Source organism: Odontesthes bonariensis, chromosome 9, assembly GCF_027942865.1.
Source record: "Odontesthes bonariensis isolate fOdoBon6 chromosome 9, fOdoBon6.hap1, whole genome shotgun sequence".
NCBI lineage: Eukaryota > Metazoa > Chordata > Actinopteri > Atheriniformes > Atherinopsidae > Odontesthes > Odontesthes bonariensis.
Genome location: NC_134514.1, coordinates 33,364,882 through 33,385,346, shown reverse-complemented (window position 1 = coordinate 33,385,346; position 20,465 = coordinate 33,364,882). Strand labels below are relative to the sequence as shown.

Here is a 20,465-nt window from a genome sequence, read left to right as displayed (position 1 = left end):
AATCCGTTTCATTAATTAGAGAACAGGGGGACATGCATAATGTTCACTGCAGTAAATGTGCTCGTGTTGTGGGCAGTGAGCAGGAAAAACACCGCACTGACATCTGGTGGTGACTGTCTGAAACTAAAGGTTGCAACTTCCAGAGATCGAATCTCTTTTGAGACTCTCTATAAAGACGAACTGAATCATTTCTTAGTTCTGTCAAAGTGCAGGTAACGTCTGGGAGTCTGACAGCGACACATAGAGCAACCACAAGTATAACAAGATGCGTTTTTCAAAAGATACATTTTATTTTTGATTTTGATACACCTATTTACAGTATTTCAGCCATCATTGTTGCTTCAAATCACTTAAAACGTTAGTTCTTTCACCTCACTTATTAAGAGAAATGTTAGGTGCATAACTCTGGTCTTGCAAAGTCAAACGGTCTCCTCAAACAGGGAGATTGGCTTTTAGCTGTCAATTTGCACAGCTCATAGGCTACAAGAAGTTCACAGCCTCTAATTGTTTTGTTTTTTTAATCCTAAAACTGAACCACAGTGGACAACAACAAGCAGGGTTGAGTAGAACATCATGTTATAATGTGAAATCAAGGGCCCAATGTCAAAAAAACGGTCTTGTCCTTTAAAGTATATAGCACAGCTGTGGAAACAGACTGCAAGGTGGACACAGGTAGTGCGCCTTGACTAATGCAGCCTAGACAGCTATGGTGCTGCATTTTCTTATCAGGGTCAAACTTTCCAACATCTCAAACTTGGAAAATTGATTGTTTTGTAATATACCAAATGTCCTGCAGTGTAGTTAATTCAAAGCAATTTACTTAAGTATTATTATGTCAATACCCAGTTATAGTAAGACAGCCAGCTCCAATCTTACACCAGTGTTCAGCTGTCTGTTGATGTTAACACTCCTTAGTTGTAAGCAATGCTTTTTTTCTATTTTTGTTATTTGTCCAACAAGACATAACCGCAGCATGCTTTCAGCATCAGGCTGTGGGAAAGCTGCTTTTCATAGAGCCCAGGAATCTTTAAAGCAGTGTTAGTGTCAGTCCCGGATGTGCAGCAGGACATATGAAAAAGTTGATTCCAAACAGATAAGAATTAAAGATACCATGCATCACAGAACACCTCTTCTCACAGACTCAAAGCTGGCACAGATACCACTGCTTTATATTGACATGCAGAACTACATTTTTTTCCATCCCCATTTAAAGACTTGGATTTATTTAGACATCAAAATACCTATTTGCTACCGATTAATGATAGCCACTGTATTTCACAGTTGTGACCTTGCAAAAATTTCATGTATCCATCATCTGTAACATGGCTCTCAGAAGTCAATTACAACTCAGCTGAAATGTGTAGTTTGATTTTTAAACAACATGAAAGAAGAAACGGGTCCAGAATCAAAGTATCCCCATACACCAAAATCTCTTAGGAACTAGGTGTTTTGCAAATGTAGGTTAGGTGATTGCTCATTGGTCGACTTGAAGTCCAACAGAAGCCTTTATATGAAGCTCAGCTGGAGTTCCTCCCTCTTTTCATAAACCGAGCTCGCTATTAAATACAAACAAGCTGGTCAAAATTTTGGCTGTCGCATATCAGGACAACTCCAGCTCAGTGTGGCAGCAGTAATTCCATGTTCCACTCCACTGTAAATGTCTCTTCAAACACAAACTCATGTGAGTATGCACAGAACAGCAATGATCTCTATACTTACATCATTAAATCAGTGACATACTGCTGTTTGGTGCATTCTGACAAAAAACAATACAGGCCAGCATTTGGATTCTTTAGATACTGCAGTATTTTCCCTTTGCTTAACCTGACTGACACTGAATGCTGAGGCAGGGTAATAGGGAAGGACAATTCTAGATAACCCTGGTAGGACAAGGATTGGAAGGGTGTCCGGTGGCCTCACAGATGAGAAGTGACAGTTAGAAAGTGTAACCAGCAGGGGGCGCTTTGTCATCTTTGTTGCTCTCCAGGGAGAAAGGAGGAATGCGAACATCAAAGTGGGAGCCATCAGTTCTTTCAATTCGAAATGTCCCCCTGAATAAAAATAACACAAATGAGTCACTTAACATACTATTGCAAACAGCAACAGAGCCCGAGCAATAAAAAGATGACTGAATCTAAAAGTGGCATGATAAGATATACCGCTAAAAGCAAAACTATTTCTGATACACAATGCGGGATGTGTGTGACCACAGACTCACCACATATGACCACTGGGGGCTTGTAGAGACACATGGCTGCTGTACTGGAAGGCTGGTTGTTCTTTAGATAACACTGGTTCCTGTGATGGCACACAATATATTTAGTCACACAAATTCATACCAACACTGCTCTTCAAATATGAGACACTGAAGGAGAAGATTTGGTAGCAGTGGCGTCGAGAGACCTGGTCATTCGGGGCTTCAGCCCCGAATCTCTCTGGACTGACATAAATAAAATATGTATAATAAGAAGAAGAAGAAGAAGAAAAAGAAGAGCTCCGTGGACCACACTTTGAGCGGTGATAGACTACCGCTGCTGTCATCATGCAACTTTGTAACCGCAGGATTCTGACATGCCCAAATATGGACATGTTGATTAATTTCGTTGCGAAATGTATACAATATGTAACAAATAAAGGTTTCCCATCATGCAGAAGGGGTTTATTCCACATTGGTTTGCCATTTTGTCTGAGGGTGACATTGAAAGTAGGCCTAAGATGGACATCAGGAATTTTTTCAGGGGAAAGGGGGCAGAGAGACAAGTGGAGACTGAGAGCGTTACGACACAGTTGGTTCCTTCTCAGTCCTTCTGGGTTGTGTTAAAAAGTAGGCAGGCTCTTCATTTGGTGATGACCTCTGATTGGCTCGAGCCATCGACTGTGGCTCGAGTTACTCACTGGAAGCAGTAGGGCTACTTGTGAACTCCGAGATGTGGCCCCCTAGTGGCCAAAGCTCAACTCTTAATTGTGTAGCAGCCGGTCATGAAGTGTGTTAAATTTTCATTTTAACACCCCCTTTTTTAATTTTTTTTCCCAGGGGAGAAACCCCCGGACCCCCGTTAAAAATTATTTTCATGTCTGGGCTACAGCCCCGAATGTTTGCTCAAGCTACAGTTTGGTAGCATGTCGTTTACACTCTCTTCACTGTGTTCGGGTTATTAACGAATATAGTAACTACAAATATAGTGAATGCAGCTATATTTGAAGGCTTTTAAAAACAAAGCCGACCGTGAATCTGATCATTTCAGTGGTTTTTATTGAGAAACTTTAATTACATTTTTAAAAAGGAGAGACTAAAGTTTGGAAATGTGCATTTAAAAAAAGACGAAAAAAAAGCTTCTACCTGAATTTAAGCTTTTTTTGCCTGTTCTTATTTGTATTTTTGGATATCAGTAATATTGTTTCTTTTGTTTTGGAGAGGAGTTCGTTGATGCAAACCAGATATTTCCTGCTGTTGCTGCATCATATTTTGTTCAAGCAGATGTAAAGTGTTTATGAAGTTATTCACTAAGTATTAAGGGGAACTTCACCAACCATGGCCTGGCACGATTAAAGTATACCTGCACCCCTCACTTATTTTAATAAAATATCCCGTTAGGACACTGCATGTGTGTGCGTTTTGTTTCCATGCTAACCCTGCCCACGACGCCTCGTCCTCGAACTGTCTCCAGGGTTCCTGACAGGCTGAAGATCCTCCAGTGCCTCTCTCTCAGCTGAACCACCTCATTGCCTAAATTCTCCAGACGGATACAGTAACGCCACTGCAACACGACAACACACAAAAACATTATTACTACTTGTGGTCGCATTAACTTTCTACTTTCCCTGCATGCTACTTACCCAATAAACATGGGAGTTCTGGGCCTCCTGAAAATGAGAAGATATTGCGGTTACATCGGAAGAAGACAAAAATAAAAAATAAAAAGAAGCTGCTTTTAGTTAAAAAAAAAAAAAACAACAACTAAAAAAAACATGTAACTCTAAAACATACTGCAAGCTTGCTGCAGGTTAAGTTCTAAACAGGCAGATGCAGATTCCACTAATGCAACACAGACCAGCTGTGAACTGGTGTGACTCAGGATGTGCTGACAGAAGATACAACAGCAACTTAAAAATGTCAAAGATTCACATACCCTCATGCCCATGTAGAAGGGAATGACCGTGACTCGGATGTTTTCTGTAGTCTCCCTGTGGACGTCTGACAGCTCCAGCCAGGGGTGGTTCTTCTCCTGCCATGCCTTCAGGGTGTCCCTGGCAGTGAATGGAGGAGCTAAGGCACCCAGAGAAGGACAATACACACCAAAAGTTACTGAAAGCACATTTCTTCCTCTCCTCTGCACTCCATCAATTGGCATGTGGGTGAAAGCTAGGATGTGCAAGTGGCCCTGACAAGACACAAAATTCTCAAGCCTTGGCTGTTGATGGCCAAAAAAATCTAATATAGTTACTGAGATGGTCAACACAAATAAGTTCAAGACAACTTTAATATACCACAGCACTAACTACGGACAACAATATTAACACCTATAACAATAAAGTTTTCATAAAACTTATTTGCATGTGAACTCATAATCCACACATTCTGCAGGCGGACCCACGGGTCCGGCAAGTTCTCAAGTTCACGTTCTCCTTTCTTTCTGACTTTCTAACTACATACTGCAGGTGTGTCCTGGCTGCTGTCAAAAATCTGCACAACTGTTCTACAGAGCAGCTTATAATGACAGTTGGATAATAAACAGACACCTGTTGTGGGAAGAGAAGGAATATATCTGGATAAAACGGGGTTCGGTTTGTGTTGTTAAAACAAGGATTTCTTTGCAGGGTGGCTCTTATGAGTGGTCTGAAAACACTCTGCCCTGCGCAACTCTACTACAAAGATCTGAATCACATGTCAAACTACAAATAAAAGTTCTTCCCATACGAGGCAAATGCATTCCATTATGGTTCTGGTGGGCAGCTCAAATGACTTATAAAAGAAATTCAAATCTTGTATCAAAACCAGTCCAAAAAACAGCAGCTGGAATTGTTGTGAGGATACAGATCTAGTTGACACCTAAACGTATACTCCATCTGAATTAAATGTATTTATTATTTACAAAATCATTATTTAAACAAAGAATATCGTTACAACAATATGAAAAAAATACTTTCCTCCATCAGTAGAGGAGCAAGATGATCAAAGTGGGAAACAAAACGACATGATGGTCATTCATAAAATAACGCATGTTAATGGGCCGGGACCTGACACCAGAGGTAGGGATATTTCAGGTCCCCTCAGTTGTTACTCCTAATGTAAAGCACAAGTGGAACAAACCACATGCAGAGACCATATTTATCCAAACAGACCATCAGACTAAGCTCCTACAGAGTGATATTTTCAACTTAACAACTGATCAAAACGTTTACTGCACCTTTACAATCTGCCCCAACACCCAGTCTGAATGGACTGTATCAGATCTTCCTATTTTGAAGTAAATGACGCACTTTCATTCTTATTACAATACATTACGGTCATTTTGCAGACACTTTTATCCAAAGCGACTTACAATAAGTGTGTTCCACATCGGTAGGCAAAATAACTGAAGGAAAAGTGCATTTCCTTCAAAAACCAAACAGCTAAGAGCATAACTAGTGCTAGAGTAAGTGCGGTAAATTAGGTACCTAGACAAATGGGAAGACAATTTAGAAAACAAAGACAATTTAGGAAACAAATAAGTGCGTAAGAAGCTAGGACGAAACAGGTGATGTCCTAAGAGGGCAGATCTGGGTAGTGTTTCCTGAAGATATGTCTCTGTGCATTGTAAAGGGTTTGTGTGAAATATTGTGCTGACTCAAGAATGGTATTTACATTTTGTCGGGTTGTACAAGAGGAAGCGCTCAAACAGTTCATGCTGGATTGGGACCTGCTCTGCAGAGTTATAGGGTAGGATGTCCTCATGGCTCACATAGTCCAGCCCTGAAGAAATGGGGGAACAAAGACACAGGGTCACATGGAAGAGAGAGAGAAAAAAATAACAAAATAGGAAGTTTAATGTTCATGAACTCTAAACTGCTCATATTCAGTTTTTGATGGAGACGAAAGACAGCTGCTGTGACATCTCCACCCATTTGTGAACTAAACTTTTAAAGCCTCAAGTTTGTCATTTGACTGTAGCTGTGTTGGTTTTTAAACAGGGTCTCTGCAGGTTTCAACAAGTCAAATTTAAGACTTTTTTAAGACCATAATTAATACAATTTAAGACCCATTTCACATCCATACTGGCAAGAAGGAGGCTCGGAATTACTTGCAAATAGGGGTGCAACGGATCAAAAATCTCACGGATCGGATCATTTTTCGGATCAGCAAAAAAATAGAGAAGACAAATAAACATGTTTTGTCTTTTTGTTTATTAACACTTTTAAATGATTAAATTGAAATATATAAAATCAACTTAAAGTGCACAATTAACATCTTCTTTTCAACATAATCAAAGAAAAACAACTTAAAGTGCAACATAAAAACACATCGATAGCGTTTGTGATCGCTTTAGCCCGGTCGGATTGTGAAGGAAGGGGCTGCTTAAATGCCGCGGTGATGAGCGGTTGTTGAGCCGCTTTCGGTTTCACTCCTGTCAGTGAAACACCGGGGTGATGTCGCTGCAAATGCGTGGCCATGCTCGATGTGTTTCCACTGTTGTGTGGCTTTCTTGTGCCACAGTGCCTACACACCGCCACGGTTTTATCCACCAACCTCTTTCCTTCTTCATTAAATTTGACAGGGAAGCCAAAATGCTCCCAAACAGGGGATTTAAATGACATGGGGCGTTCAAGCTCTTCTGTTCCTCCGCTCGCCATGACCACACTGTGTTGCAGGTTAGGGGTTTTCTTTATGTTAGCTATCGCTATGTCAGCTACGTGTTATGTCTGTGTGGTAACCTAGGCGACAGGTTTGTGTGGCAGCGCGAGTATATGGAAACAGACGTAGCACTAGAGGCAGCAGTTATCGTTACAGTAGTCACCGAAGTCTAGCCTACTTTTAGGGCGTATTCAGACCAGGAAAGTCCGATAGTTCACTTGCTTTTGTCGGAACCTTTTTTTTTTTCATTTTGGTGCGGTTCGCTTTCAGACTGTACATTTCAGTAAACGGATGTTTACTGAAATGTCAACAAAGCCACGCGCCCTGAAGTCGTTCGGCTATTGGTCAGAATCGACACGCGCAACACAAAGTGCTAAGTTCAAAAGTGAATGTAGTCATGGACGCTTTCCGTGCCGTTATTGCTTTTAATATAATCAAAACTATATGTTTTTTCAACGTTTTGCTATTTTCACAACTGTGTAATTACTATGCTGCTGTACAAGTAATTTATCAATAACGACGACAAAGGGCAAGGCGGCTACAGAGGATAATGCTGATGTGTGCTCTATTTTTTATATTTCTTCGGTCTAGAAATATTATTTTCGTTAGCTTTACCACAGCCGGTCTAGTAATTAGAAGAACGACGCTCTGTTCTGTTACCTAGCAGCAGACAAACGACGGATGCTCCCGAGGTACAAAAAAGCAAAAAGTCTGGGATTAGGTCCGGTCTGCTTTCACACCTCCAAAAGATCCGCACCAGGGTTCGTTTGATCCGGACCGAGTCCGACCTTTCAGCTCGGTCTCGGTCCGCTTGTTTGGTCCGGACCAGAGTTCGGTGATTTGTATTCAGACCATCCCAAAAGGTCCGAACCAACGAAAATCTGGTCCGTTTGGTCGTTTGGTCCGGACCAAACGAGGTAGGTATGAATACGCCCTTATTTTCCATGCCCACTGTTCTACATGTTGTACGCTGAGGACAATAAATCACAAACGAGCCATAGGACTGTTTGCTTATTGAAGAGGGAACTGTTGCAGACTTTTACCCAGAGCGTGGAAAGTAGCCCTGTCCCTGGAACTAGCAGGAATTGTAACGGCTGTGTGAGGACTGAACATGCGCACAATTTTTTTTTTTTCATAAATCAATCCGCGGATCATGTGTGTGCCGAATCGAAATAATTGATCCGAACGGATCACGGCTCAATGATGATCCGTTGCACCACTACTTGCAAAATATATGAATTTATTTGTCGAACATCAGCACGAACAGGCCCTTAACTTTGGAGATCAATGGCGCATTTCCACTAGCTCGGCACGGCTTGATACGGCTCGGTTTGGTTGCGTTTCCATTACAACTGAGTATCACTTCGTGCCTCATCGACGTGGGTGGGGTCGTCTTAACACGGCTGCGCGACCAGAACAACAACAACAAATTACGAGGAGGATAGCATGGAGGTCATCGAGGCGCTCGTGTTGCTGCTCACCCTGTGGCTTTTTGTCACACAGAAGGCAAGAGAAGAGAGCCAGAGAAGACTCCTGGCCGCCAGAAAAAACAGTATTGAAAAGTGACAACACTCATCGGCCAATCAGTGGAAGGCAGTCGGCTGACGTCACGTTTTAGTAACGCTTCGGCTCGCTTGGAACCAGGGCTGAGGTGATACCAAAAGTCTACCCGGTTGCAGGTACTGCGTGCTAGTGGAAACACGCAATAGCGCGCCGAGCCGAGCCGAAGCGAGCTAGTGGAAACGCGCCATTAGGTCTCTCTTGATGAAATCGGCTAATCCAAATCGCGCGATGTACACCGTCTTGTCTTTTCCACACTTAAACGTTTTCGCCACTTCAGAATCCGGGAACATGGTCTGGTACAGCTCATCAATGTTCTCATTGCCAGTATATGACTGGCGCTTAGCTACTGTGTGAAGAGTCCAGAGCACCTCCACTTTTATTGCGGGCGTAGACCCAAACGCTGTCCGGAGGTCAACTGGAGTTGTAGCAGACTGGGTCGCGCTGGACCTCGATGCTCCAGATCCTCATGTGGAATAATACTGGCTGATGGAAAGCATTTACTGCGGACATTTTAAGACCGCTTTATGCTTTTGCGATTTGGCGTGGGACTCCAATGCCTTGTTGCAGTGTGCTTCATAAATATTTCCATGAACTGGCTTCAACCATGTGGTAAATTGTTCGTTCTGAAGCCACAAATTGTCAAATTTACATTGACCCATCTTAAACAAAACGTTAACTGATCAGCCGCTCCTCAGTTACTGAGCTGCGAGCAACCACGAACAGCATACTATAGCAGGTTGTGCTCTATAAATTCTGACAGGGCTGCAGAGGTACTTTAGTTCCGTAATAGCGTCCTCAAATATCGAAACATTTAAAAGAGAGACTGAAGTTACATATTTTTTTAATTAATTTTTTTTTTTAAATAAAAGTCACGTCAATACATTTTTAAAACCTTTCAGAATCGTATTCAAGACATTTTATGAGATTTCAAGAGAAATTTAGACATTTTAAGGCCTTAAATTCAAATGATTAGATTTTAGACTTTTTAAAAGGGATAATCCGGAGTAAAATGCACTTTAGATCAATTTACGGGATGTTGGGAGTACATACGTTGAGTTGACATCAAAATCATGTCATTCGGATGTGTTTTGAGAATTTCGATTTGACCGTTTTTAGCCAAAAGTCGTTAGCCTGGAAGTGATGAGGGCATATCGTATCGCCGCTACAAATCGCTATTTTTATACCTCTTCTACAGCTCCAAACAACGTAACACTTACGTGGTAGTGAGTAGAGGGTCCCTAAAGCCAAACCGAAGTGTCCCGAGGTCTTCATGTGGTCGGATATAGAGTCCAGAATGAATTTAATCAAGCCAGTACCTTTCCGGAAATGTTGCTGCTGCACCTGCCGCTGAAGACCGTGGTGAAGTTGGTTTGATATTCGACAGATATTCACAATAAGGAAATAAGGTGTCTTTTTTTTTCCAATACCTCCCAAGCCTTGTGACCTAGTGAGTGTAGTACCAACCACACACACCTTTTTGTACACCAATTGAATGCACACTCTATTTTATATTAATTTCTGTCAAATATCCAATATCAAACCAACTTCACCACGGTCTTCAGCGGCAGGTGCAGCAGCAACATTTCCGGAAAGGTACTGGCTTGATTAAAATCATTCTGGACTCTATATCCGACCACATGAAGACCCCGGGACACTTCGGTTTGGCTTTAGGGACCCTCTACTCACTACCACGTAAGTGTTATGTTGTTTGGAGCTGTAGAAGAGGTATAAAAGTAGCGTTTTGTAGCGGCGATACGATATGCCCTCATCACTTCCAGGCTAACGACTTTTGGCTAAAAACGGTCAAATCGAAATTCTCAAAACACATCCGAATGACATGATTTTGATGTCAACTCAACGTATGTACTCCCAACATCCCGTAAATTGATCTAAAGTGCATTTTACTCCGGATTATCCCTTTAAGACCCCGCAGATACCCTGTTAAAGCAAGAAGTGATATAAAAAAAAAAGGGAGACATCCTGACTGAAGTCCATAAGAAAACATAAATAAATCCTAAATACAATGAGTTCAGTGAAAATATTGATACAAAGCAGAACAGAACCATCAACACAGACTTCTATTTAGAAGTGATATCACATTAGAAATATAAAGAAAATGTCAGAGTGTTCGAGATTCTTCAGTAAAGAAAGAGCATCCTGACCAGTTTTATTCACAGCTGCATACCTGGGATGGCGTACAGAGCTCTGCTGTCATCATGGTTGGCCAGAAATGTCACCGCCTCAGTCTGAGATCTCTGAGACTGTCAAAGACAAAACCAACTCAGTCACATGGGGGAAGCTTCAGACAATATGATTTTAGGGGCTTACATGACACTGGGAAATGGGGGGACCCTGGCAGGCACACAAATTAAATGAATCATTGCGTTTTAAAATGCTGCAAACATGTTTGTTTCACTGATGTCGAACTAAATTTAGCCTCTTAAAAATGGACTAAAACATACCCAGATAATGTGGATGGGGGGGAAATCCCTCCTACATTTTGTATCTTTTTTGTAAAAACGGTAAAGTGTAAGTGCATATCAATACAGTGGAATTCCCAATAAAGCTGCTTTCATTTGCATATATCTTTAAAAAAATATATATTTTTTTTATTATTATTATTAAAACTGCAGCCTGAGCTGTCAAAATCATCATTAAGGTAACTTAAAGACAGCATCTGTGCAGTGAATTCAGCTGTACTCACATGTAATGTGATCTCCCAAAGAGGAGGTTACAAGCAGCAGGATTTCTTGAACATTTTCTCACACAGACAAACTCAATTCTGCTCCTATGTATACGGTCTATACTGCACGTAGGGATGTCACGAGAACCGATAATTCGGTACAAAGTCGATGCCACAATCCTAAAAACATGACAGTACTCGTTTTTCTACAGTACCGAGGATGAAATTCCTCCGGATGTAACGTGGGCACCATATGCACCTACAAGTGTTCTAGTGGGCCATTAAATGCCAAAGGAACACGGAAGATGGCAACTGCAGCGACAGCTCCGTCTCGACTCGTCGAAAAGAAAAATAGTAAGAGCCGTGTCTGGAAGTACTTTGCGTTTGAGGTGGATGATCAAAGACTAGTAATAGATTCGCAAAAACCTATATGCAAACAGTGCCAAACAGCTTTTCAGACGAAAGGAGGAAACACTTCCAATTTAGCGAAGCACCTCAAAGACAGACATCCAAATTTATTCACAGAATTCAAGGTGAGTGAGTTTCAAGTCATGTTAACGTTAACTTTGCGGGCAAATTCACACCCATTGTTCTCCGTTGAACAAACTCCCCATCCCATAGATATGAAACGTATATCACAAGAAAAAGCGGAAACAGAGCTTTGCAAAGAGTATCTGTACATACAGAAATAATCCCATTATGAAGACAACAATCAAACAGAATAAAGTTATGTCTTTGCAAAGTACAGCTGAATAAGTTGCAAAGTCCCCATCACTACACAATGCACCGTATATCAAAATAAACAGCAGAACGTACTGAAAGTATCCCTTGTTTCTCTGTGACAACGCGAGTTATCCGGTTTTATAGATCAAATAATGTAAATGCTAACATTGCAAAGACTAAAGTTGTGTTCAAAAGACGTGCGCAGATCACCTGTGCGCCGGTAAGCTAAAGCTACAGTGCAAATGCGCGATAGGCACTAAGCAGATATTTTTTCAAATTACTAAGTCAAAGAATATCCCACTATTATGGTTCTGATATTGCCTGATCCCAACTCAAATGGATGAAATGTTAATCATGGTTTACCTTTATTTATTACTTGAATGCTACATGCCACTGTTCTTTTTTTTTTTTTAAATGTTAATAGTGTATTCTTTTTATTCATTACTTGAAGGCTACATGCCAGTGCCACTGTTGTTTTTTCTAAAGCTCAACTCAACTGTACATCTAACTGTAACAGTTGATCTCAACAAAGCCACCAGCTGTGAGGTAAACACTTCCACTTTGTCCACTGCAGATGAACACAATGATACGACGATTCTTACAGAATGAGATGATACAGTCAAGTCGATAAAAATCTGCAACTACTACAGGACTGAATCAAACATTTCACACTGCTCTCAAAGCAAGTCTTAGTGTGTAAAAGGGACTGTAAGACCTTTATCAAACAGCTGCCTGCCTCTATGTAGTTAACTGCACAGTCAACCAATGGTATTTTTATGCATTCATTCGCATACATTCTATTTTAGTCCATGGCAGCACAAATGACTAGCTGTTTAACATACAAATCGAGCATGAAATGACTTCTGTATTGACAGGAGGGAGTTGATATGTATTCTGTGTTTGTTTGAGACAGAGGGGAAGGAATAGTCAGCGTAACTATCCATAAATTTTCATCCACTAATCCGAGATTGGGTCGCGGAGGCAACATGTCCAGGAGAGAAACCCAGACACCCCTCTCCCCAGCTGCTCCTGGGGGATCCCGGGGCGTTCCAAAGCCAGAAGGGATATATAATCCCTCCAGCGAGGCTGGGTCTGCCTCGGGGCCTCCTCCCAGTAGGACGTGCCCAAAAGGAGGCATCCTAACCAGATGCCCGAACCACCTCAGCTGACTCCTTTTGATACGGAGGAGCAGCGGCTCTACTCTGAGTTCCCTCTGGATGGCCGAGCTCCTCACCCCATCTCTAAGGCTGAGCCCAGCCTAGCCCCCCTCTAAAGGAAACTCGTTTTAGCCGCTTGAATCAGCAATCTCGTTTTTTATTATTGTCCACAGACATTTTGGATATAAATTACACATGTATGTGGTCCTTAATCTGAAAACATAACTTACTATGTGAGGACAGTCTCTTGTGTCAATGAGGACTTGGTAGTAGGTGTGAGTCTTCCCCTTCACTTCTTTGGAGCCGTGGGCTCCTGGGGGCTCAGGTTTGCTGAAGATGAAGATCACAGATTCAGTTTGTCTAAACCATCCCACTAAACCCCAAAAGCAGGAGGATGACCTTTAGGTATAGTCCTCTGGAAATGAAGGGTTACCTGTCAGACATGGGTGGGGTGATGTCTCGATCATAGAGGCGGGCGTGCCAAGGAAACAAGACTATGCCTCTGTAGCCAAACACACTGTGAAGAAACAGCTAAAGGAAGGACAAAAACAGGGAGGAAATGGATAAATCCCATTGAGATTATATATGAAGGATATTTAATACAGCAATAGTTTGATGGGATTACAGTCACTTGGCAAAATGTGTGCTACAATAACAATACTAAGTAACAGATTTATCACAACTGCAAAACAGCTTAAATAGAGCAAACAATTTATGTTAGATTAATGTTCAAATATAAAACAAGTCTAAAATGTATATAAAAAGGAGAAAGACAGAGGGAGCCCGAGCTAAACCAACCTCTTAGCTTCTGAAAAAGGTCTTACCTGTCCAGTTTCATATTTTCCATGCTGCTTCACAGCTTCAAACATTCCAACAGTCTCCAAAATCTTCCCTTCAGGCCTGTTCCTGCCAAGTACAGGCAAGACCATTATACACTGGAGCACATAGGTGTTTGTCTATTGTGCAATAGATGAGGACAGTCATCAAAATCTCATGATCAACACCTCTACTTGTCAGGGGGTCAGACATATCACTGGGCCTCATCTCCATGTCTTTGCCATCATTATCACAACAACAAACACATTCAATGTTCTTAACCACTGACAACAACAGCTGGTCACTTCAAATAAATAACACTCGTACTTGTGTGCAACCCCCAAAGCTAATCTTCAAAACAAAGATGAAGAGGGAGGGATTAATGAGGTGGATATAGAGACAGGGGGATTTAATATTGCACAGTAAGTTGGATTCAGGTTATTTTTGCGAGTTTATTGCACAAGAGTAATCACAAGATAACCTGATTTTTCAAAAGTGGTTAAAAATCTGGGTGTTTAGATTCCACATAAATAGATCGAGTGAAGGTCAGAAATGTTCTCATACTAATCTGCACCAAAATATTAAGTGAGACTTTGGCTGCAAATTATCCGAACGTCACAAAAAAAATAATGCTGGACAAAGTGTTAAAGCAGCTACTGTTAACCATAGCCCCTTTCACACTGCGACCCGCTACCTTAGCGGGTCCAAATTGCACCTTCGACCCGCGTCGAGCAATGTGAACGCTTGGCGTGTTGGTGACCCGTGTCGCCTGAAGCCGAGTTCAGGGGGTGTTGCCTAGTGGCAGAGCGTCACACGAAACACATAAAATGCTGGGCGTGTACAATGACGTAGGCACAAGCCATGCGTCGGAGGTAGGGTTAAATACACCTGTCTGCATCAAATTTTTCAAACAAACGATGGCGGGACACCTTGAGAACTCATTTTTGCAATGCAGTTCATGGAGATGTTACTTTACGGTGCGTCTTGCTGCGTGGGAAACCGTGCTCTCCCATCTTTCTCGCTAGCCCTTCCTGCAGAGGTCCATCCTTCACCGTCCCCGAAATGTGGCGGAAAATAACGTCCTCTGTTCGGGGGCTGAGGAGCTCGCGGACCTCCTTGTCTCCCCAGTTGGCCATATTAAAAAATGTCTCCAATTTGATGTAGGCTAAAACAGAGTAAAACTTGTCCTCACCTGTCGCTGTTGTTCTGAAACTGTCCATTCTGTCTTTTAAACTCCTCACGTCACGCCCATGTCCGACCCGCGTCGATTGTGTTCACATCAAACTCGGCAAAAAGACTAGGGTCCGACGCGGGTCGAAAGGCGAGTCGAGTTGACGCGGCAGCCCGGGTCGGCAGTGTGAACACAACAGCGGACACGCTAAATTCGCGAATTAAACGCGGGTTATTCGGCAGTGTGAAAGGGGCTCTTGTTAGGACGCCAGTTAGATTTATGGCTGAATTTAAGTGATTTTTATATTTTTGCTTGAAATGGTGATTCTGAATCATCTGCCCAACTCTTAATTCATCCTGAACTACCAGGAGGGATACATTTCTGAAAACTGTAAAGCAGGGGTCTTCAACCTTTTCCAGCCCGAGGACCCCTTGGACGAGAGACAAACAGAACAGGGATGTAATTAATTTTTCTTCTATGGAAACATGGAGATGTTGTCTCCCCTGACACACTCTCATCATCTTTTTGTTTTTTTCAGGAAGCCTTCCATCTTGTCATAAAGCTGAATGGTGTGTGTGTGTGTTGTGGCCCTGCATAGAACTGTTAAGTCGGTTCAGCTCTGAAAAAATGTCGCCAGATATGCCAGTTTAGTGAGCCAGGCATTATCATTGAAATGCGCAGCCAGCTCCATGAGGTTTTGGCCCGCTAGAAACTTGTGGATTGCTGTGCGTAATTCAAAGACGCGTGCCAATACTGATCCACGGCGAAGCCATCTGACCTCAGAATGGTAAAGGAGCGGATTGTGCTCCTCTCCTGTAGCGGCGCAAAAAGACACAAAGAGGCGGGTAACGCACTCCTCTTGATAAAATTGACAGCCTTCACAACAGTGTCCATAACATTGGCAAAGTCGGCACTCATTTCTTAGGATTCCCTGTGTAGCATGCAGTGAGTCCATACCACTTTAGGGGCGACTTTTTTGACAAGCATCATCAGTCTAATCTTTTGATTTGGTTGGAAATCCCCCCCCCCCCCCCCCCTCTTCATCTGGAGTCATATTATAGAAGTAGTCCTGTTCTTTAATGTGCACTGACTGTGTGTGTTAACATGGGTCGAAACACTAGCTCTTTCTCCATATGTGCATGTATGCATCAACACATAAATGATTCAAATAATCAATACAAACTTTTAATTTGGGCTGATAGAAGTATATAATATGTCTCCAAAAACCCATTTTTTTCTGAGCCTGTGTTATTAAGTTTTAAGCTCTCCTCAAAGACAACATTTATTTTGTGTATTTAGAATAATTCAACTACTTATTTTTACTTAGCATCAAAACTTATCAATGTTCCAAATATCCTACACTACATGTAGTTTAATAATAGGATAGATTATGTTTTGTGGATTGTTTTCACATGTAAAAATACACATTTTAGAGCTGTATTTGCAATACCTCGAATGTTTTTGCTTTAAGTTCTCATCACTGTCAGAATTGACCAGCCTGAGCCCAATGTCAGGTTTTCTGGGGATTCTTTAGAGTTTGAGGACATTTCCAGCTTATTTGTCTATGTCAACAATTTGGCAGAAAGCTGTTGTCAACCTTTTTTAAGGCTGAAATATGCCTGTGTCCTACTTTATTCTCTATACTAATAATTCAGTCTCAACCCTGTTATTCAGTGGGGTCCGGTTGATGTTTAAACAGCTTTACTTGGTTACCATTGCTACAATTTTTAGTGATAACAAAAATAAATGTTCAATACCAGATGCTGTAAAACATATGGGTGTCTTTTATATGCAAATGATAACTAATAATAACCTGCATAAATTCTAACATAAAACAATATTTATCAGCAGTCAAATAAGAACTATATCCCAACGTAGCATAATTTGCAGGAATGTGCCGGGACACACACCGAACAGTGTACCTGGCACCAGTAGGAGACCAATACAACATTTTTGAGGTCGTTTCTACTGCTACAAAAGACAGAGACATCAATACCCTGTGGCCTGACATAATCACATAATCATCATCATCTAAATTTAGCAAACCCACTGCAAATTGTGGAGCCTGAGCAATTAGCTACATCTGGTCAACAACTCTCCTTCCCAGTAACCACTCAAACTATCCATGTCACTTTGCTGTATACCTTCAGTTCGCGAGGAACAAGACAGCCTGCTTTCTTTCCAAAGAAAACTGCACATGGGAGCTAGTCTCACCCGTCTAATTTCATCCAAATATATTCAGGGATGTCCCCGTCTCTAAAATGCACCCAGAGGAGAGAGGAGGCTTTTGGGAGGAGCTGTTAATGAGGACAGGTTTGTGTATACTTTGCTGAAGACTTTTCAGTATCGTCAACATCAGAAAACAGAGCGTCACATTCATCCCCGTGTAAATTAAAGTTACACATAGTTGCAAACAAATTTAAAGATTATCTCATAAATAATTAAATACAGTGGTAGGCTAAAACGAAACAATGGTTTATTTAACTGATGTTGGTTTAGAATGATGAAAGAAAGGATGACTCATTTTGTTAAATATCTGTCTCCTCCCCTCCTCTCCTCATATCTTTAGTGGGAGGGACTGAAGGCCAGAAATCGACTCGCTTTTTAATAACCGGTTCAGGTAAGCAACTTGCTCTGTCAAGGGTGTAATTATTCACATACTTGCCAGTGTACTGTGCCTGTTACTGAAGGATTCCACTAGGGGGGACACCAGATAACTCATTACAGACAAAAAAAAAAAAAACACACCATGGATACCGTCTCAGATCCATTTCTCAAACATTTTTCTCTGTGCACACGTTTTCAAACAACTACTGATCTCTTGCAGCTATTTTCACAAGTATATTTGTCACTTTGCAGTGGCAAAATAGGGTGGCCCTGAAGTGCAAATCACAACGGCAAAAGAGAAACGACAACTGCAAGAGAAAACACGAGATTAACCAAATTGGAAAAGGTAGGTACCCTCGGGCGACATGAATTGTCGCTGATTGGATTGGTGGTGGTCCTTCCTTTGAACAGGAAGGACTATGGTTTACATGTTTTCAAAATATGAGCACTGCTAGTGACAACGTATGCGCTGCTATTAAAGAATATTTTGATGCGACTATCCCGTCTTACATCCGTACTTCTATCCCGTCTCTCGATGTTAACAAAAAGGTCTCAAAAGATATTCGATATAAGACGTCCAATCAGCAACGATTCATGTCGCCCGAGGTTACCTACCTTTTCCAATTTGGTTAATCTCGTTGTGTTTTCTCTTACCGTTGTCGTTTCTCTTTTGCCATTGTCGTTTCTCTTTTGCCATTGTGATTTGCACCTCAGGGCTACCATAGGCAAAGATACATCATAAAGATACAAATAATAGCACACTTTCTCTACGAGCTTGTCTTGAAAACTTCCCATCAATGTTACCGCTGCTAATCCTAAAACCCAACATCCGGTCAATGTTGGCCATACACTGCCTCCAACTGTCACCTACATATTGCAGTGCGAGAAGGCATAGCATTTATTTCTAAGGACGTGCCCAAACTACAATGAACAAACACAGGACACGCAAGGGCGTAAGAATAAACACGCATCCTGTAATTAGAAGCAAGTTTATTCCTGGCTTAAGACACAGGAGGAGGTGGGGTATCAAGCACGTGCAAACTGGGAATTGGGATAAGGGGTCATGGTATTGTGCATGCTGGGGTAAGCCTTTTCATACATGGATTTTCTACAATTATTATGGAGGACATGCATGTGGACACTGAACTTTTTGCAGTTCACACAGCCAGTTCCCAATTCTTGCTGCTTCATAAGAAGGAGACGTAATTTGCCATGATTATTTTACTGTAAATAAAATATTGAAATTATTTGCAGCAAAATGCCCCGACTCTATGCATTCCAGCAATAACATGTTCCTAACAGCGGTGGTTGACATTTGTCATAGAACAAGAATTCCCTATACATTTTATGGGGGCAAATCTCCCTTGAATATTTCTAGATGTATTACAGACGTTTCTCATATAAAAACACTAATGGATGCTCATACATCCAGAGAGGGAAACACCGCTGACAGATATAAAATTGTAAAAAATATAAAATTAATAAATGAATAAACTTTTTTACTCAATATTTAAATAACCATATAACTTTATTTCATACTTAAGATTATTATGCAGACTTGTGGAATTGTAAACTGACGATATTTCTGAATGATCTTACCTGATTTGTTGAAACGTTGTGCGATTCTGTTCTCTATTATTGATTCACTTTGAAATTAAATTTGAAGTTTTACCAATAGTTTTTTCACATGCACAAGTTTGGGTGGCTATTTGCTTTTTCAAAGTACATTCAAACAACTAAAGACAATTTAGGATTGCATTTACATTACAAAAAAAAGTAAGGGACAACTTACAGAACAGTCATTCTGCCAAGTATCAGTGCTTTACACAGGATTTACAGGAACTTTGCAACAAGAGGGCTAGTAAAATATTAAGCAGTGCAACATCGGTTTGGGAATGAGGAATGATGGGCAAGGTGAGTTTAACTTGTGTTTTAGGTAACAAAAACTGCGCCTTCAATCAAAGTCTTTCCGGAAAACGTTAAACATCGCAACTTCTATGTTAAGATAAGTTGTTCAGTCCCACAACGTCAAATGTTAGAGAATCTGCTCCGCGCATTTCTGAGACCGTTAAGAACACTTGCAGTTCGTCGTAAAAAAAAACATTTCAGCATTAAAAATCACCAATTTTGTGTTAGTTATACTTAAAATGTTCACCTCTTAAAATAAGGGTATTGCGCTGTGGATGCGTACTTCTAACATGTTATTTAACATGTGACGACTTCACTAGCAGGTTGGGGGCAGCCAGAACATACGTTGGAAAGTTGTTGCTCAACCCACGCTGGCTAGTGAGCTTACAAGCTAATGAGAAACGTAGGACAAATTACATTTTTATGTTCTGCTGCAACATATCTGCTAACAAACCATACCAAGCTTATAATGCAGGCACCGTCTTAATCCACCTGTTCACACAACAGAAGTGTCCAGAGTATTACCTTGTGGGGCCATCTTGATTAACGTCTACTTAGCTAAAGTCTTTAGCATGTTAGCTTCGACAGAGGAGGACACTGAATGCGTCTCTTACCGTGACGACATGAACCTCCTTTGCTGAACACCACCAAGCACCCCACAGGTTCGGCATTGTAACCGTGGTTTGTACGCCTCAAACCCGCTGCTGGTGTCAGCTACACTCAGAACTCTCTGTGTGTGTTTCCTGTTATATTTACTGACACTGCTCAGCAAGCCCCGACGTAATGCACAGGCCGCCATCTTTCCTACATTCACTGCTATCACGTTCTCACACGCATGTACAGCTGGGCACTGATGCTGCTTTCAAGAATCGTTGGTGAGGTAGTAATAACGAAAATCAGTTGCTGAACATCGTCTAATGTAGTTTTCCACACGGATTTTTGGCATCTCAAACACATATGAATACTGACACGGTTTTATACCCTTTATTTTCACGATACCAATGA

General features: G+C 41.4%; 1 protein-coding gene across 2 annotated transcripts; it reads right to left on the bottom strand.

Moving 5' to 3' along the window:
* Window positions 1–269: 269 nt before the first annotated feature.
* Window positions 270–20,283, bottom strand: poldip2 (polymerase (DNA-directed), delta interacting protein 2). 2 transcript variants are annotated; one of them, XM_075474071.1, is made up of 11 exons: window positions 20,075–20,283; window positions 13,783–13,864; window positions 13,392–13,489; window positions 13,189–13,288; window positions 10,581–10,656; window positions 5,846–5,953; window positions 4,131–4,267; window positions 3,838–3,864; window positions 3,633–3,758; window positions 2,219–2,298; window positions 270–2,051 (listed from the first exon to the last, which is right to left on the bottom strand). In XM_075474071.1, exons 1-11 carry the CDS (start codon window positions 20,257–20,259, stop codon window positions 1,937–1,939), a joined length of 1,134 nt encoding a protein of 377 aa, XP_075330186.1. In that variant the 5' UTR covers window positions 20,260–20,283; the 3' UTR covers window positions 270–1,936. The 2 variants fall into 2 exon arrangements, with proteins under 2 accessions (XP_075330186.1, XP_075330187.1); XM_075474072.1 differs by having other exon boundaries at window positions 13,783–13,858.
* Between the last annotated feature and the right edge of the window lie 182 nt (window positions 20,284–20,465).